Below are 19,864 nucleotides of genomic sequence, written 5' to 3'. Positions count from 1 at the left end.
ACCCAAATTCACCTTCTGAACCTGTTCTGAGTCACAGTGTTCTCCATTAGCTAGTGAAGTCAGTCTGTCAACGTCATTTAGTTCAGAATAGACATGAGGTTGTTCAACTAAGCATTCAGCCTTATAGCCGCACTCTACAGTATCTAGCTTTTGGCAGTCGTAGAGACAGATTTTGTGCACATAAGTTCTCTGTGTCCAGGGGTTTGTCCCTATGCCGACAAACATAAAGTGAAGCTAAAGAGGAGGAGGCCCTCACAGAGGCCATTATTGCCCCTTACCCAGTGACTTCTGTGGAGGACAAGGAGGGAGTTCAAATGCACAAGTTTGTCATCTGAAGTGGAAATCACACCCTCACCACAGAGCAGGCTGGACACATTAGCCGGGGGTCGGAAATTACAGAACATCTCCCAACCTCAATGGAACTCTGCATGCGCTTGCCAAACTCCTGGACCCACTTCCTGGACTCACTAAAACTCCTGTTTCCTTCACATTTGGGTAAATAGAGGGCTTTGTCCAGACATTATTATTGGCTTATTGACCAGAAATGTTATTTTTATTTTGCTTCGTACAGTAGCATGCCAAATTTGATCTTATAATTGATTTTATCCTAATGGCACTTTTAAAGTTCATGGGATTTAGGCAGAATGTCCCTTTCATTCTATCTTTTAAAAAATGTGTTGGGTTGCAGTACATTTGACACCGGTGAAATTCCAAAAATGATTACATGGTTGAACTTGGCTCAGTGGAGTGCCTCAGGGATCAGTCCTTAGCCCAGCGCTTTTTCACTCTGCCACCAGTGAGGATATGTGATCACTGAATCGGGGGAGACAGATCAAAGGATCCTTTCTTTCCTATGAGACTTGTGTGCTTGCCCCTACAGTCAGCACATTAAAATAAGGCTCTTGGGCACAGCTTTTCCATGGGTGTAATATTATCAAAGATATTATATTCCTCCTTGAGAAATATGTAATGCATTTGTTGGGTGATTGTAGAACTGTGGGACATTATGAAAAGCAAAAATGGTGGAATAAAATGAAGCACAAAATAACATGAGGCAATATTTGAATTATGTGAAGGCTTTTAACCATCATAACACCCACATAGAAAAATACGAATTGCACATTTGAATACTGAAAAGGTGGAAATATGGACACAAACAACACAGCGCTTCCATCTGGGTGAGAATGAAATATTTCAAGCTCACTGCAAATTGATGAATAAAAAATGCTGTAAACACCACTTCTATCTTCAACAGTTGAATTGTAGACATAATTGCTCAGACTTATACACTATAACTATAGCAGCCTCAATCATAACCTGGTCCCCTGTCACATTTCAATCAGAAACTAAACGCAGCGTAAAGATTACAATCAAAGATTTGTGTGTGTCATTAAACAGCCCTAATAGAAAACCCCTTAATGCAATATCTTTATGGCTTGCAAAATGATGCCCTCGACTTGGCAAACTACAGGTCCACTGCAATTTTCTTCATATCAAATATATGTGGTAGTGGAGGGTAACGGTGGTGGTTTATGACACCAAGAACTAATTTGTATTCCTGCAAAGTAAAGCATTTACGAGCTGCGGCGAAGCCTGAAACCTACTTACAGAAAAAAAAGACACTTAAAAATGGATTTACATGTCTCCTGCAATCACTCAACATCTCCAACAACTGATTAAATTTGCAGATACTATCCTCAAACAAAATGAATACACATAAAAGGAAGCATTATCATGCTCTCAAACGGATTGAGAATACTGGGAAGACAATGTCTCTCCGTGTACAAGCTCTCTGTGTACAGTCTCTCGTCTGTAGCACCTACTGTGAGGTGCCTTTGAAAATGCTACTTTCTCCTTCTTTTCTGTCCCATTGACTTTGTAATAACATTCCCATTCATCTCATTATCAAGTCACTAGCCCCGTTTATACCTGCCGCTAACGTGCGTCCTTCATTCTGATCTTGTCCCGATTTTGTCCTGATCTTGCCCGTTTTACATCAAAATCAGTTCACAATTTGTCTTTCAATCGTCTACACCTGTCTAAAAATGTGGGCACAATAAAAATGTGGACAAGATCAGGACAAAGGACATGTTAGAACGTGTACTTGGTCACTGGAGCTGCATACATTAAATACTTGAACATGACAGTGGGTAAAGCTATCTTAACACTGCACCTCAGGTTTTTCTTTTACTGAAGTTCTACTCAGGGTTTGAAGTTTGAAAGGACATCCAATGAATCCATATTATCCACCCCCAACATGAGTGTGAAATGGATACGTACTTAAAGAACAGAACAACACTCCAATTGAAGCAATTTGTCACTGTCCTCCTAAATCCTTTGAGCTGGCTTTAAAGTTTCAGATTATTTTCAAAGGGATAACATCATGTGATCTGTATAATCGTTGTCACTATCTTATGTTGAAATATGATAGTTCTTGTGAACGGAGAAATTTAAATGACATTTCTGTGCATGGATGGAGGCCTGATAAAGATGCTGAAAACATTCCAAGCACACCCATCTCCATTATTGTTTACGGAAGCATGAGGTTGTTTTGCATGGTGACACAAGGGTGACATCTGGTGGGTAAATGCAGACATAGTGATTTAAAAAAGACACACATATTTAACTAGGCAAGTCAGGTAAGAACAAATTCTTATTTACAATGACGGCCTATGAACAGTGGGTTAGGGGCAGAACAACATAGTTTTAATTGTCAGCTCTGGGATTCAATCTAGCATCCTTTCGGTTACTGGCCCAGGGCTCTAACCACTAGGCTACCTGCCGATTTTGGTACGATAAGGATTTTCTTTACGATATGTAGGCCTACATCAAGGGAGATCTACTAACCACTGACATTTATTTATGAATGGACACTAAGGCTCTTGCAACAACAAATATATCTACACATTTCCATATCTCCTCCAGTCCACAAAACAAATGTCTGTGCATTGTTAGACAACACAAGTGGGATATCTCTCCAAAATATGACCCCGATATTGTGGCTTTCTTCTCAAAAAAGACGTACAGAGGATTGTTCAGTGAGCTCTCGCACAAATGACCTGCAATGACCTTATACCTGCAACGCACATGTATTCCACCGAGTTGGCTGATTGACATTCACACTACAGTACATCCCGGTGCTGAGACCCGCTAAGCACACCCGGCCAGGGAGATGGAAATTCATGGTTGTGCGTACGCAACGCGAGAAACAGAGCTTGTTGGGTAACAGAAGGCCCTTACATTCTACTTAGCAATGAGGGGTCCAGGGAAAATCCCTGATAGAGCCTGGATGACAATTTAAAACCTCGAGGCATGGTAAACAAATACAGACACGCAATAGATCCACTGTCAGCGTTAGATCCTTGCCATTCACAAACTGATTTGAAAAGAGGGACTGTTGTTTCACTGGCTCGCACTTCCTGGTTGTACAATATTCTTTTTTTGTCATACAGTGCTTCAAAAAGCCAATTAAAAGGACTTTCACTTGAATTTATTCGGCTCTTGCCTGAATAATTAAACACATTATTCTACTGTGCCACAACTGATTTACCCTCTCGTCTACTTACAGACTGAATTGAAAGAAAGCCTTGAAACTATGTTCCATTCATTTGAATGTTAATACTGTGAATAGAATCTTATTAACAATACATTTGTCGTTCTCCCATTGAGTTAACTCCTCGCTTTCATTCCCGTTCTGTCTGCAGTTTTCAATGAGGCACATGTCTGTTTTGGATTATGGCACTCTTTCATCCTCTCATTGACTGCTGCATTTGATCTTTATTACTGGGCCTTGGCTTTACAGTATGTTGACAGATTTTACGGTTACATGTAGTGCAGGGTTGTGCTCATGCACTTTTTTTTAAGGAAACAGGCTACAGTATTCCAGTCCTCGAGGGGGTCCAAGGTAATCAGATTAAGGGATTTCACTTTTGATTCTGAGACGATAGCTGGAGAAACATCTGTTTTAAGATGTCTACAAATGTGGTGGTAATGTGCTTAGATTCAATAGCCATAACGATCAAACACATTATCACTGTGATAAGGTGATATTGCCTGTGCTTTTCCAAAAAGTACACAATAAATTGTGCACTTTTGGATTGAAAAGTCCCAGGAGCCAAAGTCAATGCTCAAATAACAGAATCTTTATGTTGTTGACGTGTTTAAAAGCGTTTAGCAGCCAAGAAATGTAGCCAAATAGTAATATATATTGTCAAAGGAGTACATTTTTGTTGGTTTGTTTGGGTCTTTGAACACTGAGCCATCTGAAGCATCTCTGCTAGGCCAGATTTCCAATTCTACTATGTTCCATTGGGGTCTCAACCATTTTGGATTGAAATGTATTTTATATTTTGAAGGGGGATCGCACATTTTTGCGTTCGGAGTTGTTTTTTTGATCTTGGACTAGACTCTGATTGGATTTTAGACTAATTTATTTATTTTGGATTTGTACTTTATGAACTTTATTTTGGACTCTAATTTTACAAAATTGCATGTTTTACTTGTCTGAAACTCTGATTGGTGACAATATGCTTATTTTGCTCTTCATGACACTTTGTCTGTTTTGTTTTTGTTGCTCTAATATTGACACAGTATTTCCTTGAACTTTAAACTTGTAACTCAGTTTGAGATCCAATCTGATTGTTACAAAAGGTAAGACTTGGGTCAATTGGTCATCTGGTTTTGAAGTCCCATATGGATTGAAAACCGGCAACTCTGAAGTAAAAGATGAACACATCAATAATAGCTAAAAATATTTTGCATAAACACAATAACAAGATGATTTTTTTATATAAAAATCATCCTGCAAGCTTTAGGCTTAGCATAATTAAGTTAACTGGCTGGCAGGCAGGAAAGACAGCGTGGGAAACTAATCTGCCTTGATACTGTTAGTCTCTGTCTGTTAGGCTACTGGAACACTGAATGGGTGCGTGCATTGGCTGTCAGTCCATGCAGTCTGTGCCAACCTTCCCCTGTCTGTAATTCAATTAAGATAGTTGAGTCATGTCCTCTTTGATTCTGCTGTACAGCAATGTCCTGATCACGACCTCATCGTGCAAATGGTCATTGGTCACATACGACTGCCACGATTGAGCAGACAGTTATGGTTCAAAATTAAATGTTTTATATGCTTATTTTGTCATTAAGACATTTTGAAGATATATTTAGTCACTGACAAGCTCTTTTTTAAATTCATTTTAAAATCTGTTACATACCATTTACGTATCGGAGTCATTGCAGTCATGAATCTATTGGAGACATCTATTCAGTCACTTAAGAATAGAATTTGAACGTTATCAACCTGCAGCATATGCGATATTTTTCCGCATTTTGCCTTGTGTCATCCATAGGTGGAGTATCATTGTACAAAACGTTAAGGCTGCTTGATGATTAAATTAAGACACTAGATGGCGCAACGTACCCATATGTAAAATACACCTCATAAGAAAACACATGATACATTGATACATTTCCAAATTGCAATCATGTTTCGCATTTTCATCGTTAGGAGTAACAACAAACATAAAACCATTTGAGATGCATTGGGAACATCTCTGTTTAAAATGTGTGACAATAAGAAATGCTATTGGTAATCTTTCTATTCAGGGTTTAAACTAGATACCTTTCTAACGAACCTGGCCTAACCATGGGATTTAGGTAGATACATGCATTCCAGATTGAAACTTTATAGGCTGCATTTGTTATCTGAACGTGATAAAGTAAGAACAATGTAAGAAAATGTAGGCATACATTTAGGCTACTTTGATGAATGACCACATTTTGAAGTAATTATATTAAAAGGAAATATATATTTTTTAAGACAATACTTCTACAACACATTTTAAGTAGACCTGTATTGCAGAAATCATAAACTAACGGTGCACTCATGACCTGTCACCTGTCTCACATGCCATAATGACTGATATTTGCTTTGATTGACGTTCTCCTCCACAAGCCACGACAAGGGCTCCGGTTTACAATAGAAAGGAATGGCAAGTAGGGCGAGCAGAAGCACTGTTATCCAATGGGATTACAGGTGGGAGGGAGTTTGCCTAACTTGAGTTTTGTTCTAAATTACTAGGGACCTAAGCGTATGACTGAAGCTACTGCACCGTTATTCCATGGGACATTGCATTGGTAGCCTACAGCTGAGATATTTGTGCCTGGCTTTCCGTATTCTATAAATACAATTATTGAATTACTTTTAACTTTTGGATACACTTTTGACAACTGAGAGGAGATATTCACATGTATGTTTCACTTTTGTATTTCCTATGGATCAGGAACTTTATTGCGCAAATTTACCATCATGAATTGCTGCTCACAGATGCGCTTTACTACAGGGGAGCAGTGGTGAAACTTCATTGACAAGCAAGGGACAGAGCACTACCGATTCAATTACGACATCAAGATATTCTAACACGGGACAAAATAAGAGTCCTACTTCAGGGTACTCAAACTGTGGAAATATCCTTAATCATCGCTGGAATTATGAATAATTAGTGCATTTTTGGAATACAATGCTTTAGTGTTGGCCAAACTCGAATAAAGTTGACACATCTTCGTCATGGACTTTTTCTAATAAAGGTGGACTGGGATTTTGACCATGGCACTTACAGGTAGGGGCTTAGGCCGGTTCCATTTGATTTTATTAATGCTATGGACTTTTTCGCAATATTCTACATCCAGTCAAATCCGCCAAGAGTTTCGGGTATTGGAGGAGCAACCGATTGGTACCTACGTGGGGACGATAGAGACGAAGCCCAGCTTCGCCTATCGCTTCAGTGAAAACCACAAACTTTTTGCAATTAACGGCACCACTGGAGTCATTTACACCTCCTCTGTGATTGACAGGGAAATTTTGCAAAGTAATGTCATCAATGTGGTGGTCCTCTCCAGCCAACCTACTTATCCTACCGAAGTTAGGATTGTTGTACTGGATATAAATGATAATTCGCCAGTGTTTCCCGACGCGTCAATTGTAGTTTCGTTCAAAGAAGACGCCAGCAGTGGCAGACAAGTGATTCTGGACACCGCCACAGATTCAGACATTGGGAGTAATGGAGTGGATCACACCACCTACAGAATAGTGAATGGCAACGAGCAAAGGAAATTCCGTTTGGATATTACAGTCAATCCTAGTGGAGAGGGGGCATTCTGTCACCTCGTTTCAACTGGAGGCTTGGACAGGGAAATAACTCCCTTCTTCCAACTCTTGATTGAAGTAGAGGACAAAGGAGACCCTAAGAAGTTTGGGTACATGCAAGTAAATGTAACTATCCAAGATATCAATGACAACCCCCCTATGTTTGATCATCACCAATATCAAACGAGTGTTTTTGAAGATGCAGCAGTGGGTTCTAGTGTTCTGCAAATAACAGCATCAGACCGAGACGAGGGAGCTAATGCAGACATCAGGTACTTTTTAGACGAGGGAACACCCTTTCAAATCGATCCCAAAGCAGGGACCATCGTTATAAAAGAAAGTTTGGATTATGAGCGTAAGAAAGAATACTCTTTGACTATTCATGCTATGGACAACGGGGCACCTTCTCTGTCAGGTAGGTCAGAGGCCACTATCAAACTACTGGATGTCAATGATAACGATCCAGTTGTGAAGTTTCGATATTTCCCCACCACATCTAAGTTTGCCTCTGTTGATGAAAATGCTCAGATTGGTACAGTGGTGGCCTTATTGACAGTCTCCGATTCCGACTCGCCCACAGCTAATGGTAATATATCTGTCTCAATATTGGGGGGTAATGAGCAGAGACACTTTGAAGTGCACACTTCCCCAGTTCCAAACCTAAGCTTGATCAAAGTGGCTAGTGTTCTAGACAGGGAGCGCATTTCCTCCTACAACCTGACTGTGTCGGTATCAGACAATGGCAAACCCATGGCCAGGTCCTCTTTTGCCAGCCTGGTTATTTTTGTGAATGATATCAATGACCACCCGCCCATATTCCAGGAAGCCCTGTACAGAGTAGATATCAGTGAAGACATTCCAAAAGGCAGCTACATTAAAGGGGTCTCTGCGACAGATGGCGACTCCGGGCAGAATGCCAACCTTCGCTACTCCCTGGTGTCTGGAAACGGTTTGGGCTGGTTTGCCATCAGTGAAAACAGTGGTCTGGTTACCAGCGCCGCTTTGTTGGATCGGGAAGTCGCATCTGAAATAGTGCTTAACATCAGTGCAAAAGACCAGGGGCTGCAACCCAAAATGTCCTACACTAAATTGATAGTCAACATAACTGACGTGAATGACCAAGTGCCCACATTTACACAGAGCACGTATCATGTGTCCCTAGTGGAGCACTCCCCGGCCGGTACTGAGCTCCTATTGTTGTCAGCCTCAGATGATGACCTTGGAGCCAATGGAACTATCCGGTTCTCTTTTGACCCGGAGACCCCATCTAATGTACAAGAGTTGTTCCGCCTAGACGTTGTATCAGGACGGTTAAGCACAGCCACAGAACTGGACAGGGAGGACCAGGGGAGTTATTTACTTTACATCCGGGCTACAGACTCCGGTTGTCCCCCTCTCCACTCCATTGGTAAAGTAAACGTCTCCCTGAGCGATATCAATGACAATAGGCCAGTCTTCTACCCAGTCCAGTACTTTGCCAATGTGAAAGAGAATGAACCCTCTGGCTCATTCGTAACCACTGTATTAGCCACAGACCCTGACCTGGGGAGAAATGGCACTGTAAAGTATATCATATCTGCTGGAGACACATATAAATTCCACATTAATAGCAACTCAGGTAAAATCACCACCCAGGTTCCGCTGGATAGAGAGGAGAAGACCGCCTACCAGCTGCAGGTGACAGCAGCAGATGGTGGTGGACTCCGTTCACACACCCAGGCCATCGTCACTATTAATGTCATAGACACACAGGACAACCCCCCTACCTTTAGTCAGAACGCCTACAGTTTTGTCATGTTTGAAAATGTAGGCATTGGCACAGTTATTGGCACTGTAGCTGCCACCACTGTTGATCTGAATGCAAACATCACATATTTAATCACCTCAGGGGACCAGAGGAGGCTATTTACTGTCAGTAGTGCAACAGGTCAAATCAAAGCATCCAGTCAGATAGACAGAGAGGAGCAGTCTTTCTATCAACTCAAAGTCGTAGCCAGAGGTGGGGAGGTAACAGGCGAGGCCCTCGTCAATGTCACAGTGAAGGATTTAAATGATAACGCGCCCCATTTTATCCACGCCGTCGAGCACGTCAGTGCGGTGGAGAACTGGAGCACAGGGCACCTGATATTCCAGGCCAAAGCCTCAGACCCTGACGAGGGCACCAATGGCATGGTGGTCTATAGCCTCAAGCAGAACCCCAAAGGCCTGTTCCACATCCATGAGAAACATGGGCTCATCACACTGACCGGGCCACTGGAGCTCACCACCAGCTCCTACCAGGTGGAGGTCCTGGCCTCTGATATGGGAGTCCCCCTGCTCACATCCAGTCTAATGCTAACAGTCAGCGTGTACGACGTCAACGACAACGCTCCCGTGTTTGATCAGCTCTCGTACGAGGTCATTATTTTAGAGTCTGAACCTGTCAACAGTCGCTTTTTCAAGGTGGAGGCCACTGACAAAGACTCAGGCCTGAATGGGGAAGTGATGTATGACATAGTTGGCGGGAACACAGGCGATGTATTTGGGATCTTTCCGGACGGGCAGTTGTATATTAAAGCTGAGCTAGACAGAGAGGTCCAGGACAGATATGACTTAGTGTTTGTGGCCACAGACAGGGCAGTGGAGCCACTAAGTGCCAGTGTCAATGTCAGTGTAATTCTAGATGACGTGAATGACAATCGGCCCCTCTTTAACAGCACTAATTATCTGTTCCACTTTGAGGAAGAGCAGAAGAGAGGGTCACTGGTAGGGCGAGTGTTTGCAGTGGATAAGGACTTTGGCCCCAATAGTGAGGTCAGGTACACATTTGAGACTCCACAGCCCAACTTTGAGCTGAACGCCATCACGGGGGAGTTGACCAGTACTCAGCAGTTGGACCGTGAGTCTCTCATGAGACAGAGAGGCGCCACAGTGTTCAGCTTTACAGTCATCTCCTCAGACCAGGGGCTCCCCAAGCCCCTGAGAGACCAGGCCAAAGTGCAGGTTTACATCCAAGACATCAATGACAACCCGCCCAGGTTTACCAAAGACATTTACCAGGCCTCCATCTCCGAGTCGGCCCAGAACATGACACAGCTACTGAGGGTGTCTGCCGTCGATGTGGATGACAGCAAAAACGGACTGGTCCTCTACCACATAAAGGAGGGCAACGAGGAGAGCCAGTTTACCATCGACGGCAGCTCTGGACAGGTCACACTAGTGGGAAAGCTGGACTATGAGGCGACGTCCTCCTACTCGTTAAAAATTATTGCTGTGGACTCTGGAACCATGCCCCTCTCCTCCTCCTGTATGCTCAGCATTAGCATACAGGATGAGAATGATAACTTCCCCTCTTTCCCCAAATCTGCCATATCTGTGGATGTTCTGGAGAATATGAGGATTGGAGAGCTGGTGGCCTCTGTGACAGCCACGGACTCTGACTCGGGTCATAACGCTGACATAACATACAGCATCACAGCCACAAACAACCATGGGACATTTAGCATTAGCCCCAACACAGGGAGCATCTTCCTTGTGAAAAAGCTGGATTTTGAAACTCAGTCTTTTTACAAACTGAATATCACTGCAAGAGACAATGGGAGACCACCAAGGTCCTCAACAATTCCTGTGGTCATCCATGTCAGAGATTTCAATGACAATCCTCCTATATTTACCCCCGGTGACATTTTTAAATCCATTCCTGAAAATATGCCCCTCTCTGCATCAGTAATGACAATCACTGCTCATGACACAGATGCAGACATCAACGGACAGCTGGAATACTCCATAGTTCAACAGACACCCAGGGGAGGTCACTTTAGCATTGACCCCAGCAGTGGGCTCATATGCACAAACAAGGAGATTGACAGAGAGTTCTCAAATCTCTTTGAGTTGACAGTTAAAGCCACTGACCAAGCAGTTCCTATGGAATTCCGGCGCTTTGCCTTGAAGAATGTCACAATATGGGTGACAGATCTGAACGACAATGTCCCCACTTTCGTTTCCCAGAATGCTCTGGTCGCAGAGTCCTCCATCGTCATCGGGTCCATCCTCACAACGGTGGTGGCGTTTGATCCTGACGAGGGCTCTAATGGCGAGGTGGAGTATGAGCTGGTGAAGGGAGACTCGGACACGTTCATCATGGACCGCTATAGCGGGGATATCCGGTTGGCTTCCCAGCTGGTGCCGGCTTGCCTTATCTACAGCCTGACCGTGTCGGCCACCGACCATGGCTCGGACAGGAAGACCTCCAGGACCGAGCTTACCATAATCCTCCAGGGCGCCGATGGGCCCGTCTTCTCCCAGCCCAAGTACATCACCATCCTGAAGGAGGGCCAGCCTGCGGGTACCAACGTCATCTCCCTGGATGCCTCCAGCCCCAGAGGCTCAGCCACCAAGGTGGAGTTTTTCATAGTGTCAGTCCGCAGCGGCGGCAAGGCCGTGGGACGCCTGTTTACCATAGGCCGCCATACTGGAGTGATCCAGACCGCGGCCGAGCTGGACCGGGAACAGGGCTCTGATCTCTACCTGGTGGATGTGTACGCCATCGAGAGCGACGCCAGTCAGCCCAGGACACAGAGAGCTGAGGTTAGTAACCTGTTTATTTCTCTTCACTTAATAGAGTTCAATGGCTCCTTGGTATTGTGGTCGATTGCTTCCAGACAGCATAAATTGAGCCCGTACAGATGTTGAAGTCGTTTAGTGGGATTAAATGAAATGAGATCAAGTTTTCGACTGGAAAACCCGGGAGTGAAAGGAAAGTGTCCAAGTCACACATAAAACAGGTCTACCTAGTGCGTACGAATGCACATTAATTACATTCCTTTTTTAAAAACTATATTGCTAAAGGTTCTGTGTTACATTACATCTAAATTGCCTTGGACATAAGTAGGCCTTGTTTTTTTGGCAAGATAATTGTATTGTTTCAGTTCCAAAAAAGGGCTGGCCATAACAATCCTTCTAGCGTTTTGTCTGTGTTTTCTGGGAATGGGCCTGCATACCCTGTGTTGTTGCTGTGCTCGTGCTGTTATGACCTTTGATATTCTTATCAGCGAATAAGAACGACACAAATCAAAATCGAACACTTTTTCTTGTTGCTCATTGCTGCCGTTAATCATGCTGGGTTGCTTCTTATGATGCGCTTCCATGATAAATTGTTCTTGGTTTCTAGAGGTAGTAATAAAACACATAATGAAAATATCCGGATGACCTAGTGCATGTAGACTATACTATACCAGGGTCAGTATTACATTGGTGTTTGGAGCCTGTTTTGGTTTAAGGATGGTCGTGTTGTACTCTCCTGTACCACTGGGCCGGGCTCTGCAGGCAATAAGTGACCATCAAAATTGGGTGACCTCTTAAGACTGTGAAAAGATTTTGGGGAAGAGGCGAAAGGGGGAAAAAAATCTGGAAGACTGAAACCGAAGCTCTCTATTTCGTATGCATTATGTGATGCTGCACCTCTTGGGTTTCGTTTTAACTTTCCGTTGGGGATGGAGTTAAATTCCCTGAAGTTGAGCGCTGAAACTCGAGACCCAGTTTTGGGTGGCTAAGCTCTAGCCACCCCTCAAATGAAAAACAAATGTGATTCTATAGACTGTATATGTGTTTTGGAAATTTCAACTGGAACCAAGAATTCATGTTATTACAGGCTTGATGACACACGTTTATAAATTGGGAGTTTTCTGAGTGCTGACTGCTGCTACCTTTAGGAAAATGTCTTTTTTATTGTTGCTGTGGAAGTTGCTTGCAAAGGGCCTATCCTGAAACGCTCAATCTGTATGACAGCAATCGGAAGCTTTTGACAGTTTTTGGGGAAACCATTTCAACCATTACAAATACTGAAATTGAAATCAAATCAAATTTGGAGGCAAACTCAAATAGGATTCAAATCAGAGATTATTTGCAAAAATTACGCTAAGTCATTTCACTTAATGTTAGTATGGTCAAATGGGGATATCAAATGCTCTCTCATCTTGCCTGCAGCACTACAGATACGAATCTCGTCAATTGAGAGAAATAATGCACTCACATTTCTTAAGTTTTCCCTCTACAAATCCTGTTCTCAAAGTCCAGTGAAGTTTTTTACTTTTTCAGTCACCTGAGCGATGACTTTAACATACCCTATGACTGTCACTCTCTATTGTTCATTCTTAAGTGTAATAGCTAAAGCCACTTTGATGGTTTTAAACTGACTTTCCTTTGGGTGAAATGGCCTTTTCGATTTGCCCTACTTTAAAGCAGTCTCAGGTACGGCTCGGCAGCGTGCCATAGGAAAGGCTAAGGTTTTGGGCTTAGACTGATACATTTCAAATCAAAATGTCACATTTTAAGGGCCCTTTCAAAAGGGTCTTCGTATTGATTGTTAAAAAAAAGTTGACCATCACTTTTCTTGTGCTTTGCACTGTGTACAATGTTTTGGAAATACTAAAACGGAGCAGAATTCTGTTGAGTATGCCTTATCAATGATTGCTATCATAAACAACCTGACATGGCGCTGAGCTTGCTATGAAACAGAAGTTGCCGCTGAAACAGAAGTTGCCGCTGACTTGTTTTGGAAATGCCTCTTGGTATCTGATTAAGTCAGTATAAATGCCATTGATTGTTGATAGGTTTCTGTCTTTTGGGATTTGGAGTTGGCTTTGATAGCAGAACATGATGTAACAACCTGCTCTAGCTCTTAACCTGTCAGCCAATATTGTTCAGGGTGTCTGGCCCGCTCTCTCTTTCTGTCTTTCACTCACTCACTCTCTGAATCTCCCTCTGTCTGCCAACCCCCCCCCCCTCTCTTTCTGTCTGTCTGTCATGGTTTCTTTCTGTTTCTTTTCATTCTCTGGCTCTTCCTCTCCCTCCCTTACCCTCTGCCTCCCCTTCTCTCTCTCTCCACTCTCAAAACCACTCCCTCTCCAGCTCCAGCTCAATTGTTTTATTAAGCTCCTGGTGAAAAAGAATGGAGCTTTTAGGAGAGAGCCTGAAGTGCTACATCACTTCTTTCCCCCCGAAAGCATTGTTCCTTCTGGAAATAAACACTGCCGACTCACAACAGGCCTTCCTTTGTTTTGCCTTCACAGATATAGTGTTGCTCCCCTCTGGCATTGGTTCAGTGGGCTCTGTTGCCTTATGGTCTGTGCCACCATCATTAACTGACAGATTTAGGGTTGTGTATGGGACCCCCTCCTTTCTGACAGAGGAATAGGGAAGTTGAAGTGGGGGGGGAAAAAATAGTTTTGGATCATCTCACAAACTGAGGGGAGCATCAGCATTCTGCCCGCTGGTGTTCTTGGACTGGACATAGCAACAGGGGAATACAGATGGCTAGGCTAGATAAACGCCACTCATTAGTGCTTATCTTACTCTGGACAGTGGAGTTGACCGTCTTCTTTCTTTTCACTCTGTCTCCCGTCTTTAGCTCCCTCACACTTTCTGCCCCCCCCCCCCCCCCCCCCCTGCAAGGTACATTTTGTCCAGAAAACTAGCCACTCCAAAGCAAAGTGTAATGATTGAAAATAGCCGTCTACCCTCTTGTATGCGATGAGACAGTTGGGAAAACACCGTTTATTCATGTTATGCTGCTGTTTTAAGCTTATTGGGTTGCGACTCGACCTAAAATGCCTTACCATGGTTGGCGTCACTGCAAATGCTCTGAATACTTTAGCTGTGTCCGTTTGAGCCTGGCACAATGGAACCAATGGAATAGACCAGAACGTACAAACCCCGTCCACCTGGCTCTCCCGGCAGGCTTGATCAAACGCTCAACGTACTTGATAGAAAACAAATGCTATTTGAACCCATAAACTCCTCCACCTTGAACCCTGAGGAAATGTGATTAGGGTATTAGTGGCCGGTGGAGTGCTTGATGCAGTGTAGAAGCACTATGAAACACAAAACCTCTACAGGCAGGTCAACAAGGTAGAGTGAGGGCTGCGCTGCCCTGATACCATACGATATGCTTGTTGGCGTGGGGGGGGGTGGTTCTGAGGCGAGACAGTAAATTCACGGGGTAAATTGGCTGGATATGTGTTTTGTAGCGGTCATCACCAGGGCTCCTCACAGCCTTCATGGAGTTGATGCATATGTTGGTCCTCCCGTGGTGGTCCCGTCTGAGGTCAAAGTTCAGACAGGCCAACAGAGGATTCTCTCTAAGTGCCTGTGTCTTTTACGAGACAACCTATAAAACCCTTCCTCACATGCATGCAGCGGGAAAAGCGTACACACACACACACACACACACACACACACACACACAGCTGCCCTATTATTTTGTTGTTGATGTTCACAATTGAATAGCAAGTTCACACACAGTATCTTCCATGCCAGGACAGCAACACTCCAGTTTTCATGTTACCACTTTAAAGCACTTCCCCTGGAAGAATGAGTCTAACTGTTACAATATCAATGCTGATACAGTGATAGCATCGTGGGGCACGTCTGTGGCTGTCTCTGCACAGAGACCTCACTTGTTTTCTGAAACGTTGAACTTTTTGTTTCTCCATCTCGCCCGGGTTTCAAAGCTAACAGCTATCACAACTCACAATGAGCGTTTGTTTAGCGAACGATGATACCCTCAGGGCTCAGATTGAAAAACAAGGTCCTTATCCAGACCATGTGTCACTATGTAGGCAAGTTGTGTCAACTAACGTCATGACCCCCCCCCCGCAATATTCCCCCTCTTTTCCTATTCTCTCTCTTCCTCCCTCTCTCCCTCCCGTCTCTCTTTCGCTCTCCGCCTCTTCCTCTACAGTATAAACAGCATAACATTTGCAAACAAATCAGTGCATCAAACATATATATATATATATATATATATATATTTTTTTTTTATATATAAATTCAATAGTCAATAAAGAAATGTCATTGGTAATGAATGCTCTGAGCACCACATTAGGTCAACTAATGTCGACCAAGGGTCAACCTCAGACCACAGACTGACCATATGTTTCAAAACGGTCTTCAATAATCATTCTTCTTCTCTGTCTGCTGCCTACCTCTGCGTTTGACTCGGTCGTCTTCCGGAGAGAGCACAGGTTTTCAATTAGAATAATAAATGAATGTGGCGGGAGCTCCAAAGAGCTCGCATGGCCTTTATTTTTACTTCAGAGATACATTTCTCTGGTTCTGTGAATTTGATTGTCAAGCCTCATCATTCCTCGCACATGTGGTCCTCGCACAGAGGCTCAATTAGTATCAGGCCCACTGGGATTGCCCTGCTGCTTTGGACTCTGGAACAATTGATCAAACAATAACAGGACCAGAGGCTTACTGAGTTTGTTCTCTTGATCAGAACCTTGATGAGAAATGCTCATATTGAGTGCACAGGAGGTTGGTGGCACCTTCATTCGGGAGGACGGCTTCTTGGTAATGGCTGGAGTGGAATCGGTGGAATAGTATCAAGTACATCAAACACGTGGTTTCCATTTATTTGATGCCATTCCATTCGCGCCGTTCCAGCCATTATTATGAGCCGTCCTCCCCTCAGAAGCCTCCACTGATTTGAGTGGCTAGCAGTCCAGCAGCTCCGGTTTACTGGGTGACTTTGAGTAGAATGTCTTGACAGGCTTTCTGGTGTAGGTGTTACAGGTTGTTAGCATCCAGCCGATATAGAAACTGGTTCAAGCTGATAGGCTGTCTTCGGGTGTTGTTTACATTATTGACGTTGCGTTCACGTTAGTATTGTGTAGTACTGGGATCTACAAGATCTAGTAATCTACAATATAGGTATTGTAATAGCTGTGCTGCTCAAGTCCACCTAACTTGCCTGGTCTATGAAGGAACTGTTAATATTCGTTTCCAGTAAAAAGATTCCACTACTTAGGCTAGTAAAAAGTTAGAGGAGTCAGACCAAGAGTGTGCTGGGGAGATTGGGAGGAGGGGAAAGTCGAGAGGGGAGTTGATTTTGGCACATTTTCACTGCAGTAATAATGGATCCCAGCTACGGAATGATTTGTTCTACACGTGACACACACACACACACACACACACACACACACACACACACACACACACACACCAAATGTATACAGCTCCCCCTAAGCCTCTATTGTTTTCTCTGGACAAAAGTACACTGCAGCAGTACCTTTAGGCACATCTTCATTTCATCTTGAAAGAAAAACGCTTTCAGGGATTTCGATTCACAGACCCTATATCATCACCCTATATCATCAGCACCGAGTGCCATTAAAGGAATTGCAGGAAAGAGGATGCGCCCTCTGCAAAGTCTAAACCCCCTCCTCTTTTCTTTGAGCCTGCGGTTAGCAGAGATGACCTCAAGGCAGGAAGGCTATCTCCCACAGGCAGACGGATAATTGAGGAGCGGAGAGAGAGATAGGAGGGAAGTGGAGAGGAGGAGGAGGGGGATTGAGGTTTGAGCTGTGAGAGAGGGCCAGAGCGAGCTTCAGCAGCGTCAGGCCTAGAAACAAGGAGGGATAGATTGGCACCAGAGAAGAAAGTTCACGTTTATTGTTGTCTTCCCTCTTATTTTATGAGTTTTCCATCAAGAGGGGGAAAAAAGTGCAGAGCATACTGTATCCTGGCTGGTCATAAGGTTTTGACGGGAAGCGCAACTTAAGTTTTACCTGTTTATTTTCAATTATGTATGGCATAGTGTGCGTGTGTGTGTGTGTGTGTCTGTGTTTCTCTAGAGTGCCTTGAAGCATCTCTCTAAACTCTGGAGAACACTTTTTATTAGGTTTCATTATACATGCACACCAGCGTGTAACTGAATAGTTGTGCCTTGTTTGGCACTTGATGAAAGAGGAACTCTCTTGAAAATATGTTGGCCTTTTCATATCATATCTTACATTATGCAGTATTCAAAGTGAACTGAATCGAGCAGACAACTTTGGCTCATGAGATATTTTCAAATTCCGACAGCTATTCTCCCAAAACAGGTTTGTGGTGTCCAAGAGTTACTAAATAGGATTTGCTTGCGTTTTAAGGATGGCTGCACGAGTTACATAGTCTCATCTACATTTTTCTAAATCTTAACAAATGTATTACATTTGCACGGCAACAAACAGAACTTGCTTTAATAATAAAACAACACTTTTGTTTACACAATTCCAACAACTGAAGTCTCCAGTTTGAGAGAGAAAAAGAGCTCTCCTCTTTAGCTGGCCATTTCGTTGATTGTGGCCCCCTCTGGTAGGGCTGCCTAATTGAAAACATCTGGGTGAAGTACGTTTTTTTGGGCAGCGATGTTCTGTCCAGCCAACGTGACTCAAGCTCTCATTTTTGATTGGGTACCTGAGCAGCTCTCTCTGAGCTATTGTTGTCAGGCAAAAGTTCTGCTTTTATTAAACTGGACGATATCTCAAGGAGCAATGGGAAACGTTTTGCTGTTTGCTCCGTACATCGGGACACAAACAGTTGCTCTGGTTTCGATTACACGCGTTGACATTGTGCAAATTTGACTCTTTTTTTTCCCCCCTCATCTGTTTTTCCTATGCAAATCGCTGGAGTGGCCTAATTAGACCAGCTGTGCTGTATCTGATTCCTTTGCAGTAATTCAGTCTCGCGTTGAATGTTGTCATATTTGCCATTTAGCTGTGTGCGTGTGTGCAGTTGTGTGGTTAAGTCAAGAATCCCCTATATTTTGGCTAAAGGTGCATACAATGTCCAACAAGCAAAATGGTAAATATGCTGGCTACTTCATACTGAAACACTGTGTTCTAATATCCCCCCTGTTGGTAGGGACTTCCTAATGAGGTTTGCTCTTAATGGGAGTAGCTTCCCTGGACATCATGCACTGTAGTCATACATTAAAAGTGACCCCATACTGTATGTACTTCGATCTACTCTACAGGTCTGTGCTGAACTTGCTCTGTGGTAGAACACACAGCAAAGACCTACAAGTCCTGGTGCATTGAATTTGTGTCATTTCTCTGCAATGGAGCTGCCTCTCCATTGGAGCCAGGGGATTATTAAGATCAGGCAAAGGATGGGATCTCCTTCCATATTTGTTCCTCTACCGTATAAACAGACACATACTCCCATTGCACTCAAGTCTTCATTCTGAGTATTGGCGTGAAATGGATCTCGTAAAACTTTTCATTAATATGATTCTGGTAACGCATAAATGAGAGAAAGACGTATGTGTTGGCTCAGTCTTGGTTTGATAACGAGTTAATTCCCCGAGGGAAGGTGATGAACGTTCACACCGCAAAGGGTCAGGTTGCCAGTGAATGTAGCGACGTTTGACTTGCCCTTGGCAGAGCCTGCAGAATTAGCGGAAGCAATGTCCCTTGGCAGCTGAACCACTGCGCCAGCTGTGTGTGTGTGGTCATTCTTGCATCTGTGTGTATGTGCATGCATTTCATTGCGTGTGTGTGTGACATGGCCCTACAGTGCTGGAGACCCTGACCTCCCCATGGCGTCTTTATGCATCTGACGTGTGACAAGGCTGAGACGCTGTTAATAATGATGTGGTTATTACGTCCCATCACGCCTCACTGCAGGCCGGCCTATGAAACAGCTCTGTGCGCTCCTTTTGTCTCTGATTGGTTGCCCATGGAGCAAGTAACGTTGTCAAACGCACATCACATCATGATTATACTCAGGCCCAGGTGCTGGGCGGAAACTTTATGAACTTCATAAAGACCTACTTCTTATATATTATGATGTCATCGTGACATACGTTTCAACTATATTGTTTTCTTTATGGTTGCCTGTGGAGGCGTTTGCACAAGTTCCCTTTTCAATAGAGTAAAAACACAGGTTTTACACCGTGAAGTCTTCAAACCTTTC

General features: G+C 43.6%; 1 protein-coding gene across 2 annotated transcripts in view; it reads left to right on the top strand.

The window, feature by feature from the left end:
- Nucleotides 1-6,100: 6,100 nt before the first annotated feature.
- The window catches only part of LOC129827924 (protocadherin Fat 4-like), a 93,814-nt gene continuing 80,050 nt past the window's right edge, over nt 6,101-19,864 (top strand). For both annotated transcript variants that reach the window (XM_055889214.1, XM_055889213.1), the window contains exon 1: nt 6,101-11,710. In XM_055889214.1, the coding sequence (XP_055745189.1) occupies nt 6,605-11,710 (5,106 nt within the window). In that variant the 5' untranslated portion in view covers nt 6,101-6,604. The remainder of the gene's footprint in view (nt 11,711-19,864) is intronic.

This window comes from Salvelinus fontinalis, chromosome 29 (assembly GCF_029448725.1).
Source record: "Salvelinus fontinalis isolate EN_2023a chromosome 29, ASM2944872v1, whole genome shotgun sequence".
In the NCBI taxonomy this organism is placed as follows: domain Eukaryota; kingdom Metazoa; phylum Chordata; class Actinopteri; order Salmoniformes; family Salmonidae; genus Salvelinus; species Salvelinus fontinalis.
The sequence above is the reverse complement of the archived record's forward strand: the minus strand, read 5'-3'. Positions and strand labels throughout refer to the sequence as shown.